The following is a 14,652-nucleotide window of genomic DNA, read 5'->3' as shown; positions in this document are numbered from 1 at the left end:
TAGTTTAACGCAAAAAAATAACATGATTCACTATCAGTAACAGAACAGATTGAAAGATAAAATTTAACATAATATTGCTATTAAATTAAAAAATATGAAATCCTGTTTCTTAGTCGAGCTGGACACGAGTAGAGCAACAATGGTGTTGCCTGACAAGGAAAAAGTCGTGACCGACTCGCTCGGGTCGGCGGGATGCTGAGGGCGTAAATAATGCTGACGTCTGATCTTAATTATCGCTCCATCGTTAGAGATGACCGACGGGCTGACCGAAATCGGCGAGCGAGTTGCGACATCGCGCGGGGCGGGGTGTCTATTATAGCAACAGTTATATCGCCCACCGATAAATCGCTAGAATCTAAACCACCTGCGATCGATAGAGCCGTTTTCGTTTGACGTTGTAATTCTTTTGTTATTATTGCTATTGTTTTCGTTGCGATGACTCGAAATTTATCGATAATCTGATACTCCTAAATGAGGCAGATGAGAAGTACATTTATTATAATTCGTTGGACATGAGTCATCAATAGACCTCACGTTGTGAAAGGGTATTATCATTCGCAGTATCATAATTTATATCCGATACACCTACGTATTTTATTGCTGAAATCCGTGTTCCTATAATTGTTATAATAAGCAGTTGTTTTCACTTGGTGTACCCCGACATATTTTCATTCGACTTGTGATATATTGAACAAAGATAGATATCGCGTATTTTTTTTTAATTATCGAACTCAGATAACAAACAACCTAAAACAAAAATGACATGCTCTCATTTGGTTTAAATCGTTAATCGTTAGTCGCTTTGTACTCGCCGCTGCGCCTGCGCAGATCTCGATCCAAGGGCGACGTTGAAAAATTCTGAACTCGTGATTTTCGTTCGTGTACTTCATTTATTTGCCGGGAGACGGTGAATATTGTTTACGGCAAAATATTAGAAGGTTTCCTGCTAGCTGTTTAAGTTAAAGTTAGTACTTACAAATTGTTATTATTATAAATTTGCAACATAAAATACCAACGGTTATCATTTACTTATTAATATTATTTTGTATTTAGAATGTTAAATTTTTTTTAACATTTTTATGTTTAGAAAAATGCTCTAACACAGAAACGAAGAATATCGTAAATATTCCGATCATTTAGAAAATTATGTGAAATACTTACTTGTTATAATGAAATTATACAATCGATCAAGCGGTAATACGAAGATAATGCCTTCGGGTTGCAAATTTAGGTGAAATTGTGGGTGCTTGCGTGTCTGTCTTCGGGGCATAATCCTTACATAAACTCTAATGATAAGCATTATTCGAAATCATATACCACAGAAAGGACAAATTTTATTGAAGAAAAATTTAATAAAATTATATATATTGTTGCAAGATATTACACGTTTAGAATACGGATATGATATTGCTTTATAATGTTGTTATGCAATTGCTTGGTCTAGTAACTAGCCTATAAAGTTACAGAACTCGAGATTCTAGGTTCAATTTTCAGATCGAACCAATAAAAAGAATGATTAATTTTTTCCGTCGAGATATTCTGAGTAGCTGCTCGGAGCTTAGGAGCTGGGAGCGCTTGCGTTCCCGTCCCTGAAGTCTTTCCAGTCGTGTCGGATCTGCTTTCCCATCGGATTATGAGATTGAAGGTATTAGGAGTGCACTTGTGTTTGTGCGCACACTTGTACATTACAGTATGTCCTGCTCAGTTGGCGAGCGTCTCTTGAGAAATGGAAATAGTCCCAGAGGACATTACCATCACTGTCATGGAGATAGAACTGTTTATTAAATGTTAATTTCGAATTATTATCAAATAAATAATAATAAAAATAAATCTTCTGTTTAGTTTTTTTTGTCTTATATCATTGTTTTGCTTACATAATCTTCGAAAGGACTTCCTTTATTCGTATCTTATGTTCATAAACATATTTTATTCGAGATAGAATCGGGATTCTTTTTTTCAAATTTCCAAGTATAAAAAAATATTTTAGTTTTTTAAACATAAAACTAATCTTTTTATAAAAAGCACCTTTGCTTTTTATAAAAAGGTTTTCTGTGGTTAGTGGTCTTCTGATATTGTTCATAAAAATAATAATTTAAGTTAAGTTTTTTACTATAATTTTGTGATAGCAGTATCATTTAAAAAATCTGCAAAGTGACGTACATTCCAAAGTTTCGGTAAACATAGGGCCAACCGTCCGATAAATGTGCTTTAGGCGATGAAAATTGCATCGTTTCTTATCGATGCACTTTATCCCGTCGTACTTTTGTGCATATTTTAAATATATTTGTGGGATATCGATAGTCAGTGTGGGCGGACTGCGCGCCCGCATACTAATGCATGCGAATCGCCGGCACGCAGACATACACTTTGTTAAAATTAAAGGGTGAATTTTTGAAAACTATATCATTTTGTGTCATACATATTTTAAGTAGTAATTAGTAAAATATACTTATTTTCCTTGAGGATCAATTATGGTATTTATTATATTCGTGCGTCGCGTAATTCACCATTCATTGTTTTATATTTAAAAATGACAACGTTTTTTTTAGTTTATTTACTTGATTACAATTATAATACAAGAAACGAATGGTTGCTGGTAAATAAATTCAATTTACGAGTGTACGTTTAAATAAGAATATTTTCTTATTTTTCATGAGGTCATAAACCTGATTCACTAACATCATATTATAACAATAGAAGGAAAGAATTACCGCATATGCCGTAAACTTTGTGAGGCGTACATAATTGTGCGAAGTCCTGAGGGTATAGCGGTCGCGCTGCGGTCACGAAGCACTCTAAACATAGAGGCCAACCCTAAACGATGCCACCATATCTGTCCACTGCCTCACGGCCCTTCGACTCTCTTCTCAGACCCGCAATAGGTATATATATTGCGGGGCAAATATGTATTATTTTCCACAATACGGATTTAAAAAAAAACGTGAAGTTTTATCTGGACACTTGAAAATATTGTTTCTATATGTTTTTTCAGCTCTCGCTACTATTCTTTGAATTCTAAATATATTTTAGTGTGAAAGTTTGACAACAACTTGTGATTTTTTATAAAAAAAACGCTGATTGCTAATAATGACAAAAAAACTGACTGTCAGAATTTGAAAATATGGAAATGTTCAAACCATAAAAAATATGAATTGATTTATTTTGTTATACTTATGAAAACTAAATTTGATAAATAGACCAGTTGTTTGTATCGACATTAAATAAATTTGAAGCAATTAACAATTTTAAGCACAATACAATAAATTACAACGTGAAGTAAGATTATCGGATACATTTAATGACTTTTCAAAGGGCACTTTTGATTAAACTCACCCGAACACAAATTAGGAGTATATTGTATCAAAAGCACAATCAATTTTGGCAAATGATAAATTACTTTGCGATCACCATAGTAACTAAATATACCCTTTGAAGTTTGAGTTGCAACGTGAAATTATATAAAAATGGTAAGAAGCAATCAAGGCGTGACGTCAAGATTTTTGAGGTAAATGACTAGAATGATTGATGTCCATGAACATATATTACTTGTTACCAAAACGACAAAATTTTAAGGTCATTTTTTAAGCTCAAAGCGATCAGCAGGAGCTTCATCCATAACGAGAAATAAACTTGTACAAGTTAGGAATTTGGATTATATTTTATATTTTAATTTAATAATAGTAAAGTGATAGCCTGTCCAGCCATCTCGCCAGCTGGACTAAGGCCTCTTTTGAAGAAAAAACTTGGAACCTGGTCCATAGCGCATTTATCATTACATCCGAACACAAAATCAATTAAAACCAGAAATTACGCTTTTGAAAATAAATGATTCTTTTTCTTCTGGCCTAGCTCGACTTGCTCTCTAACTTTTTATTTTGGCCCTTAAAACGTCTTTCCATACTCATTAGATTTTAGTGAGGAATCATAACATCGTAATGAATTGTTTTGTCAACGATCTCTATTGTCTAAATTATTGTTATACAACTTACATTTAAGATTTCTGATTATATTCTATTTCCAAGCTTTATAATCAATCTCTTTATAATGATTATGATTTTTATTATAAGCATTATGTAAGTTTCGAATGTATGGATCATTATTTAATCGTGAGCTAAAACAAACGTTCGATATTCCATATTAATCTAGTAGCGGATCTCTATCAATTATCAAAACCTTGATTAATCGACGTTCTAACAAAACTGACATCTTGTCATTTCTCATCCCTTAATCGATTACTTCAAACATGAACTCTAGGGGGTCCAAGAGCAGAAGACGGACAACGAATAAGCTTTCGTTAAATAAATCGTTTTTTTTTTTTTTATAATCGTAAACATTATAGGCTTGGGAATTATTCTATACGTTTTGTAATTCTCGTTCTTTTACACGTAACTATAAATCTTCCATTGAAACAATTAGTGTTACATACTTTTTGTATTATAATATGTTTACAAAGTAAAACATACGATTAGAATATGTAGGTACTGAGGTAGATAGGTACCAATAAAGTTCTACACATTTACAATCAAACTCAAAATTTTCTCAAGCTTTCTTATTTCTTGAACAATAAATTTTATTAACACATTTCAATTTATTTCTAAGACCGACACCGTCGTACAATCAATGTTAATTGCTGCTTCTCTTACGTAAAATAACGTAGGCGTCTAGTGGTTTTTCAAAGCACGTTACTTGACAAGGCACCCTCGTACAAACACAAAGAAAAGATTGAGTCATCATAACAAATGCGCATCTCCACTCCGTCGAGGGCAGAGAACTTTTGACAATCGGTCTCTTCTTATCTGTGACGGCTCCGATCATTGTGTTCCGAATTCTTCGTGCTTCAGCGTACAGATGACGAAACTATGGTAGTTTAAGTCTTTCATTGCTCTGTCCCTTTGTTGACTTGTCGAGTTTTGTTCGGATAGCTTTTTGTAAACGTCCACCGGTTGCGTTTGTAAAGCTTGCCTCTGACTTCATAAATCTTATCTATTACATCTCATCAAGCGCGGATTAAACTTTATGCCTTCGCTTAAGGTATATAAAATGAATGCATTTCTGACATATTATCTAGTGATCTTTAAATTTAAGCATTTCAATTTAATTTCAGGGAAATCATGAAAATTATTATTTAAATTTAGAAATCAGTTAATTGCAATGTTAAGGATGAGGATTGAAGTGTTCTTTGATATTTTCATAAAATATTTTAATCTGTAACACGAAATAACGTAAAGTATATTTTATCATTCTGTCAGTCAGTAGAGACACACATTTGTCGAGACAACCGCTCGCAGGCTGCATTTTTAGAATTATTAATTTCGTTCGTGTTCTTATACTGTGTTAAAGTGGTCGATTTTCTGCCAGTTTTATAAATAAAACATCAGTCGTCTTGGCTCGAGATTGTTTTACGAAAGTCGATGCTTGGTTAAATACGTTATTGTTTGAAAACCTTTTTATGCTTCAAGACTAATTTGACAAATGGTCATAGGTATCTTCGAATACTTTTATATTTATCTATTTTTAATTTTCAGGTCGAAGTCATTATATTGGACAAGAATGACAGTCCACCGGAGTTCAAGAACATTCCATCGGCTTATTTTGCGTCGGAAGATTTAGCGCCTGGACAACTTATTGCAACGATTACTGCTGAAGATCCCGACACAATTGGATCTATAACCTACAGCATACACTCGGAAGAATCGACGCCGTTTACGCTGGATGCTCAAAGTGGAAGATTAACGCTCAAAGAACCACTTGATAGGGAAACAATATCTGAATACCAGGTGGTGATCAGAGCTGACGATGGAATGCAGTTTACAGATGTTACAATCGTTGTTCAGGTTAGTTACATATTATATTTAAAAAAAAAAATACTAAAATTTCATAAATGTAATCAACTGAGAGAATGCTTACTGGTAGTATTATAATATAGAATATTTTATGTCACATAAGGAAATACAAGTTTTTGTTTAAACGTCGTTTAATAATAATAGATTTTTGAAATAGCTTGCGGTACCAAATATTCATAAACATTAAAATATAAATATAAGTTACTTAGTAGTCAGTAGTACTAGTTTGTAGAGGTATAAAATCTGATAGCGTTAAAGATAAATCCTGAAAAGTTAATCTTTCGAGTTTTAAAACAGTTATGTTTTTTTTTCTTTAATTAAAACTGTTTTAAATACTTTAAGAAATATATTATAACATGAATTACTTATTACATATAGCAACACTAAACCCCTTCAAATATTGTGCAGTTATCATTTGATTAATATGTTGGTCTTTATACAATGTATCAAAATATTAAACGATGAATGATATTTAGTTTTCGATTTAACATATCGGCTAGGCTCATATCGACCGGCTCTACCTAACCTAAAAAGACCAACAAAGATAATTATTGTTTTACTCCATTGATATATGACTTCTTTCCTTTCAAATTTTGTTTTCAAAACATGTTTTTACTAAAAGTTTGTGTTAGTTTCATGTGTTTATGTACCTGTAAAGTATTGTGTGATAAAAGAGAGTTTTCTGAAGGATTGTAAAAAACGTATTTACTAAATATATTCTACATTTTTGTTTCAAGGTAACGGACACGAACGATAACCCACCAGTTTTTAAAGAGAGTGCATACTCTTTTGACATACCTGAGAATGCTGCTAGAGGTTCAGTGGTGGGAACGGTGGCTGCTATAGACCTGGACTCCGGACCTAACGCTCAGTTAATCTACACGGTGATATCGGACTGGGCTAACGATGTTTTCTCACTCAATCCTCAAACTGGCATCTTTACTTTGACAGCACGACTTGATTATGAAGAGGTGAGTTTTTTTAGTATTTTTATAATAGTGTGAGGTAGGCTTGCATTTTTGGTGGTGTATGCCACTTAGGATTGTACATAATAGTTTATATTGGTCTGATATTTTAAAGGCGTATCAGTTACCAAACTGCAGTAGTTGACGATACCATTTTAACTCTACTACTACTTGAAATAATAACTAAACCCTTTAAAATGATTTTGTATTTATCACATTGCCTCCCGGACTATAAAATTTGTTGATGTTTTATATCGCTTTGCAATTCAAATGAAGAATATAAGCACTAGTATTTCATGGTCCATTAATAATGTTATGTTATTTCATATAAGCTATGAAAGTAACGACGGCTTCATATTTTTTTAAATTCTTTTTAATTCGTTATCATCAATCGCCATTAATGATAGTAATTATTTCGAGCGGGTAACTGATGGTTACTAAATATTTATCGGAATTAAAACAAAAGACGACGTCTGTGCACATAATAGTAAAACTTTTTAAACATGACATAAAATAAAGTGGTACCCTCGTTGTTTTACGATGTGCGTCTATCCGCAGTTAACTCGCAAATAAAAAAATCTTTAAAGGTTAAGTGATTAAAATCATTCGTATAAATATTCTCAGGGGTAAAATAATAGCCAATTACTGTCGCGTTTCCAACGAAGTTAATTTGTATAATGAACGGCTCTTTCGCTAATCGTCATGCGTACTGATTCTTCTCATACGACAAGATTTGGTAATTAGATGATCCGATATTTAAACGATCGGAAATTATTTACTGAAGAAAATGTAATAAATAAGATGATAAATATTTATATTTCATCAATTTTATAATTATATGTTAACGACACTCGTCGCAGCTTCATCCCTGAAGCAGTCTTATATAAAATAAATATGAACTTGACCGATAATATGCGGCCACTAAAGTCTGAAATCCTTTAAGAACAACTCTAAGTCTAGAAACCCATAGCAGAGATTGTAGTAGAGTAGGCTTTACAGCATTTGCTTCTAGGTGAGCCGTTTCCGGGCTTTTAGTAATTTACAGTTGAAACGGCACAAGTGAATCTATTCAGGCTTAAAACAAAGCAACCCCATTGAATTTCTATCTTCTTAATTTGTGTTTATAACTCATCCCACGCTGAGCACGGCTAAAATAAACATTGTCAGGATACTTATATGTAAACATTATGGGTATCCATCAAACCACAGCAGCAGCTTGGTGAATTAAGCTCCAAATCTCTCCTACATAAAAAATGATTTTATCCAGTAGTAGGATTTGTATAGGGTAATATTTTCATTTTGCTGTATTACGCCTTTACTTAGTTCAGTCTTATTTAGAAAACGAAGGTTTTCTTCAAATATCAGTTTGTGTGTGATAACAACTTAATAAGGTATAATAACATAAAAACTTAACCTAGACATTACAATAATGCTGAAATAATATTTTTTTTAAATAGTTCATCACAAGCGTATAATTAAATAATTAGTTCAACATTTTATAGTCGCGGAAACGAAACTCTTTAATGTTATTTTATCTGTATTTATGACTTGTTTTGTTCGGAGTAATTAAACCGTTAAATCATTTACGGTTATCAAATTTAACAAAATATTCCATTACATAATATATATACGTACTGTTACTTGTAAATTTTACATTTATATATGTAAATAATTAATTATTAGATAATATGAATTAAAATATTCGATTCATAGCTCGATTCATTTTTCATTTTCATTTTGTTAATTATAAACAGCACTTAGATTAAAATAGGTGGAACTCAAAAACAAAATCAACGAAGTCTCAGTTGTCAAAATTACTGACATTACTGATAAATATATACATAGACTGTTATAATATTAATCTTCTTTCTCACTCTATTCTGGTAAAAAATGTAGAGAAAATGTTATGAGCATATTAAACAAAACTCTTATGAACCACTGAACCATAAAACTTTTTTGAATTGTGGTAACAAAACTATATTTATAAAAGTTCGTTTATAGCCCACATGTGGGAAAAAGCCTTTCATCCCGTTATGGAGATGGAAACAGAGCGTCATCCACGACGCTGCTTCAATACAGATTACGTTGTACAAGTCCATGTCTCGGAATTCTTCCGTCATATACGGGTTCCTTCACGATGTTTTTCTGAACAGCCAAGCACGAGGTGAATTATAATTATAAACACGAGCTTAGGACTTGGAAAAGTCAATGTTTTGTCAGTTATAAGCCCACGACATTTGGCTTGCAAAACGTGTTTGATTCCCTAGGCTCATATTTAAACGAACGACAAATCCATATTTAAAATAGCGTTCATATAAATTGTATATGAAAAATACAAAGCGTAAATAATTATCAACAAATCAGAATAGCTGTGTATGAATAAACCCTTTGTTCGAGAATCTTCTCGTGCTACTTTTCGCGGGAGAAACGTGCATCTAGCGTTATTATGGTGTGCCTAGAGGTTATGAATTTTCCGCCACAAAATTCAAGACGGGGCATTGACCAGTACACCTAGGTATAGATGTGAGCAACTGTTTCTTTCTATTGCAAGAGATTGCTATCTTGTACAAATTGACAATTGAAGATCGGAAAATTTTGTGGAGTTATTATTTACGATAGTCTAAACTATGAACTTATTAATTACACTTATCATTTAAATTTATTATTTTAAAGGCGTCCTCAATTAACTCAGACCATTATAAAGTATAATGTGACCGTATAACTATTTTTGTATTACATTATGTTATCTATCATTTTTTGTATGACTGTTTGTTTATTACACGGAATGTAATATCTCTAAGATTCGGGTCAGTATATATATATAAATTATTATTTGAGCAAATAAGAGATTATAAAGAAATTATTAATATGAACAGAACCGAAATTAAATCATACATAAATACGTATATATAAATGGTATATAAGATACATTATTCACTGGACAACAACGTAAAATCGATTATTTATTTTGTCTATGCCTTTAAAGCACTATCGTCCACTTGATGATACTTCGTGTGCTTGTTCTTGCAGTTGATACAATTATCTTAACATAAATCTACGGCAGGGCGATGACCGCTCAAGTAGTTCTATTGCACGACACGACGTTACGTTCAAAAAGCTGTTTGGTCTTAAATATTTGTTTTCAAAGATCACAAGAAATATGTAATATTAAGAAAAAACTAACTAGAAAGTAGTGTGAACGCATGTGTTAATTTGGAATCCGTATTTTTAGATGAAAGATGTTAGATGTAAAATAAAAATAGTTAGTTAAAGTACAAATGTAATATACACATGCCGCCTGTATATGTCCTACTGCCAAACAACGGGTATGTTTAGAAGATGGCTTGGATGTCTTCCACCACGCTAATGTCATGCATGCATATCACGATATTTTTCTTTATTGCTGTGCACGATATAAATTTTAAACAAATTTGAACCCGTGATTTTCTTGTGATACAAGCGTCCATCTACAGAGCCCCAATAAGAACCCCACCAAAACCAATACCCAGTTCAAAACCAATAAGAACTTGCTCGTAAGGCTGAACTTTGTTTCGACCTGAATTACTTAAAATTCCTTTCGCGTATTAAGTAATCTTAATGTTTACTAACACATAATTACTTGGCTTAGGTTTGTTAATTAGTTAAGGTTAAATAATTCACAGTTCTTGTAAAACGTTCAGAGTCACTTACCGGAATGCCTTTTAGGCGTAAAAATAAGATACGGATAAGTTAAATTTATTACGAGCTCCGTAAAATATTGCATGTTGTTGATGTTGTAGGTAAGATGTGCAATTCAGAGACGAAGGGCGATGATGCCCTTGAGCGAGTTTTTAATGCAAGCTCGGTGAAAAGACCGTTTCGTCCGTAGAGTTCTTTTTATAAAGCATCGATATAAAGCCCGGTTCATCTATTAATACTAAAATAAATTCTTAATACTATTACTGAGTGAATCGACTTATCTTCTTTGTTTATTAACTTGAATAAATAATTCTTGCAGTTTATTACTTTTACGTTATTCTATAAATAATTATATTAAGTATAGAAATGATCTTTAATAATTATATTTAAATGTAAAATGTGTAAATATAATGATTTGCTGTAGACGATAGCTTAAATTTGAAGTTAGGGTTTTACACGAAGAGAGAATATTTATTTAATTGGAGCGTGAGAATTAAACTTAAATGCTAAATACTATATTTCTGTTAAGTGATATTCAAATGTTTTTAATCAAAGACCACAAATCCGTTAAAACTACCTTTTTATGGTAGCTAATTCTGAGACGCGCGCACTCTTTGGTATTTATTTAAGTAAGTAATAAATTAGATGCTTAGCCTGGGATATTGCGGATTTTTTATCTATAACACAGCTCAAAGCTTATTTATGTCGTTTTTACTGGAGAGTTTATCTTTACTAGCTTATTGTAGTACTTACCTGGCGTGCAGTAAAATGACATACAAGTCGTTAATTTTTTATAACCATAAATCAACAGTTACCTAGACGATGTGCCAAGTTATACAATTCGCTTTGAAATTTATTAATTTTTGCACACTATAATATAGTAATGAAACATTACTACAATTGATATGAATTATATTATTAAAACGCACGTATCTCGAGAGTTATTTTAACATACTTAAATAATAATAATAATAAATTAATATTGTCTTTATTAAAATATTCATAGATCACATTGTGACGTGCAGTATCCTGGTATTTCCCATAAGTAGGTCTATGCAAGGTATTATTTGATCCCGCTATTCATTCAAACCTGTTCGGTACCATGAGCGCGGCAAACTTTAGTAAACGTTACTGCCGAGAATACTTTCGATTTAAGATTGATTTTGTAAAAAAACACACCGATCAAACTATAGATTTATGTATTTAATAATTTATTTACTCTAAATGGCATTAAATTGATAATATCCTAATGTCTAAGTAGATGAGTGACCATTTGTCTCCTTAGTTCTTCGTCAAATCTACCGGACCGGCTTAGTTAATTAGTAAAAACAATTCGCTGTACATTCGTTTTCTCGACCGCCCGCCAATTCCGCGTACCCCACTAGAGAGCTGCTAATTTCATCCCGGTACAGTTTTTTGGCGTCGCGCATCATATTCGGCATTTGCCCACTGGATTCGCCATCGAAATTAAGGCCCGAACAATGTCTGACAAAGCGACCGTCGGCAAAACATTCACGAGCCGGATTCCGAGGCCGCTGCCTGTTTTTTTAAACAACCATCTCGCTTCACGATCTGAGAATGAGAGAGCTTGTCATAGTTGGAAAGCTTTGATGACCTATTATATGGCAAATCTGAATGCCAGACGGATTCTTAAAATGGTGATGTTATATTTCTGTACTTCAAATATTTTATAATTTAACATTGTTGGCGTATTTTTCCTGCATACTTTATATTATATTTTCGTATGTATAGATTAGTTGTAGGGTATTTTTTATTATAGGGTTAGTTTGATTTATCAATGGTTAAATGGTTAATAGGTTAGATTTTTTTATCCAAAGAAAAAGACACAAGCATATCCCCGATGAAAGTCCGTAGCACCTTTTTGCAATAGTATATTTAATCGTATAATGAAATATCTTTATAAATTTAAAATTGATTTACTTGTATATAAATTTTCAGACTCAACACTACATTCTCGTGGCTCAAGCACAGGATAACGGGCATCCATCTTTGTCCGGTACCGTCACAGTCTACATCAATGTCATTGATCTCAACGACAACGCGCCAATTTTTGATCCTATGAGTTTTTCCAATGAAATTCTAGAAGACGTTCCAATAGGTACCTCTGTGGTCACCGTTAGTGCTACTGATATGGATGCAGGTATGAACACTATGACATTTATATTATCTTAATGCCAATTGTCACTTGTAACATCAAGTATTTGTTCATGTAATAGATATAATTTAACAACAAATTATACTTCATTCAAAATATGTTAAAAAGGTAAAAACTAGAATAACGTATATTGAAGTACTTTTTATTGTCATTTGTATATTTTGTTTATAAAACAACTGCAACATAGTAGGTACTAATTTCATTGACTTTTATTAATAAACAAAATATCTGTACTAATGGTACCTAATTCCGTGTATTTTATGAATATTTATAAACATAGCTAATAATTCTTAATTTGCAGTTGAATACCCAACAACTTCTATTTATAATTTAATTTCATCTAGAATTTTACTTGAGTTATTTTTATTGTTTACAGGACTAAATGGAAAACTGATCTACAGCATAACATCTGGCGATGAAAATCAAGACTTTTCAATAGCACCAAACGGAACAATAATAACTGCAAAATTACTTGATCGAGAAACACTTCCATTATACAACTTGATAGTGACCGCTAAAGATTTAGCTAAGCCACCCGAACCTCAACTATCATCAACTGTACAGGTTAAATATATTATATATTATTTAAATATTACTAGTTATTCAGAAATAATTAAGTATGTTAATAAATCCTAAATTTTTAAGATCTGTCAAAAAGGGTTTGTAGTGTATTTCAAAAATTATGTCTATATTTTAAATAGCTAAGTAATTTACTAAATATCAACTATACTCATTAATGATTACATAATATACAATTCATGTTCTATACATCGTCTCTTTTTCAATACTCTTTCTGGACTTTCAGACTCGATCCTTCTATAAAATATACGAAACAAACGTTAAAAAAAGTTTATAATAAACTACATGTATCTCTTATTTATATTTTTTTATAAAAATTGCGTTTAACTAAGATATGTTTTTAAATAAATTTTCAGGTTACAATACAATTGAAAGATGTCAACGATATGGCACCCGAATTTATTTCGTCCAAAACAACTGCTATTTCTGAAAACATTCCCCTTAACACGGTTGTTATGACAATTAAGGCCATTGATAAGGATGAAGGTCGCAATGGATATGTTGAATATTTTATGGCATCCAGTCCAGAAATTAATGGATATTTTACATTGGGAAATGTTGATGGTATTTTAAGAGCAACTGGAAAACTTGATAGGGAACTAAAATCTAATTATACAATATCTATTTCGGCTAAGGACAGAGGAGATCCGCCTAATAATACTAAAGCCAAAATTTATATAAAAATCCTTGATGAAAATGATAACAGTCCGGTTTTTGATCCAAAACAATATAGCGCTTCAGTCCCTGAAAATGCCAGTATAGGCGCAAATGTACTACAAGTAAGTTTTAATAACTTAAAATTTAAGTTATTCATTCGCTTTTAATATAGTATTATTAAATATTGTTAATTAATTCAAACAATAAATTTTGTTTTGTTTATTTTAGGTTTCTGCAACAGATATAGATGAAGATGTTAACGGAAGAGTTAGATATTCTATAGCATCTGGTGATGAAAATAGAGATTTTAGTATAAGCGAAGACACTGGTATTGTAAGAGTGGCGAAAAATTTAAATTTTGAAAGGAAATCTCGTTATATACTACTGATAAAAGCAGAAGATTGTGCTAAAGATGACGTGAGATTTGATACCGCTGAATTATCAATTTCGATTCAAGATATAAATGACAACCCACCGACATTTCTAGATTCGCCCTATTTAGCTTATGTTATGGAAAATGTTATTCCTCCTAACGGTGGATACATATTGAAAGTACACGCCTATGATGCTGATTCTCCACCTTTCAATAATCAAGTTCGGTACTTTATAAAAGAAGGTGATGCAGATATTTTTAAGATTAATGCCTCTTCTGGACAAATCTCTTTATTGAGAACATTAGATCGTGAATCTCAGGATGAATATACGCTTTCACTAGTTGCAATGGATACAGGTAATTTTGCTATTATTATGGTAT

At 32.0% G+C, this 14,652-nt stretch overlaps 1 protein-coding gene across 1 annotated transcript in view; it reads left to right on the top strand.

Annotated features, from left to right (window-relative positions):
• The window catches only part of LOC113399660 (cadherin-related tumor suppressor), a 104,234-nt gene that overhangs the window by 80,743 nt on the left and 8,839 nt on the right, over positions 1–14,652 (top strand). The window contains exons 2-7 of the mRNA XM_026639220.2: positions 5,526–5,834; positions 6,581–6,814; positions 12,446–12,647; positions 13,039–13,226; positions 13,598–14,020; positions 14,127–14,628. Of these exons, the coding sequence (XP_026495005.2) occupies positions 5,526–5,834; positions 6,581–6,814; positions 12,446–12,647; positions 13,039–13,226; positions 13,598–14,020; positions 14,127–14,628 (1,858 nt within the window). The remainder of the gene's footprint in view (positions 1–5,525; positions 5,835–6,580; positions 6,815–12,445; positions 12,648–13,038; positions 13,227–13,597; positions 14,021–14,126; positions 14,629–14,652) is intronic.

This window comes from Vanessa tameamea, chromosome 10, assembly GCF_037043105.1.
Source record: "Vanessa tameamea isolate UH-Manoa-2023 chromosome 10, ilVanTame1 primary haplotype, whole genome shotgun sequence".
Classification (NCBI taxonomy): domain Eukaryota; kingdom Metazoa; phylum Arthropoda; class Insecta; order Lepidoptera; family Nymphalidae; genus Vanessa; species Vanessa tameamea.
The sequence above is the reverse complement of the archived record's forward strand: the minus strand, read 5'-3'. Positions and strand labels throughout refer to the sequence as shown.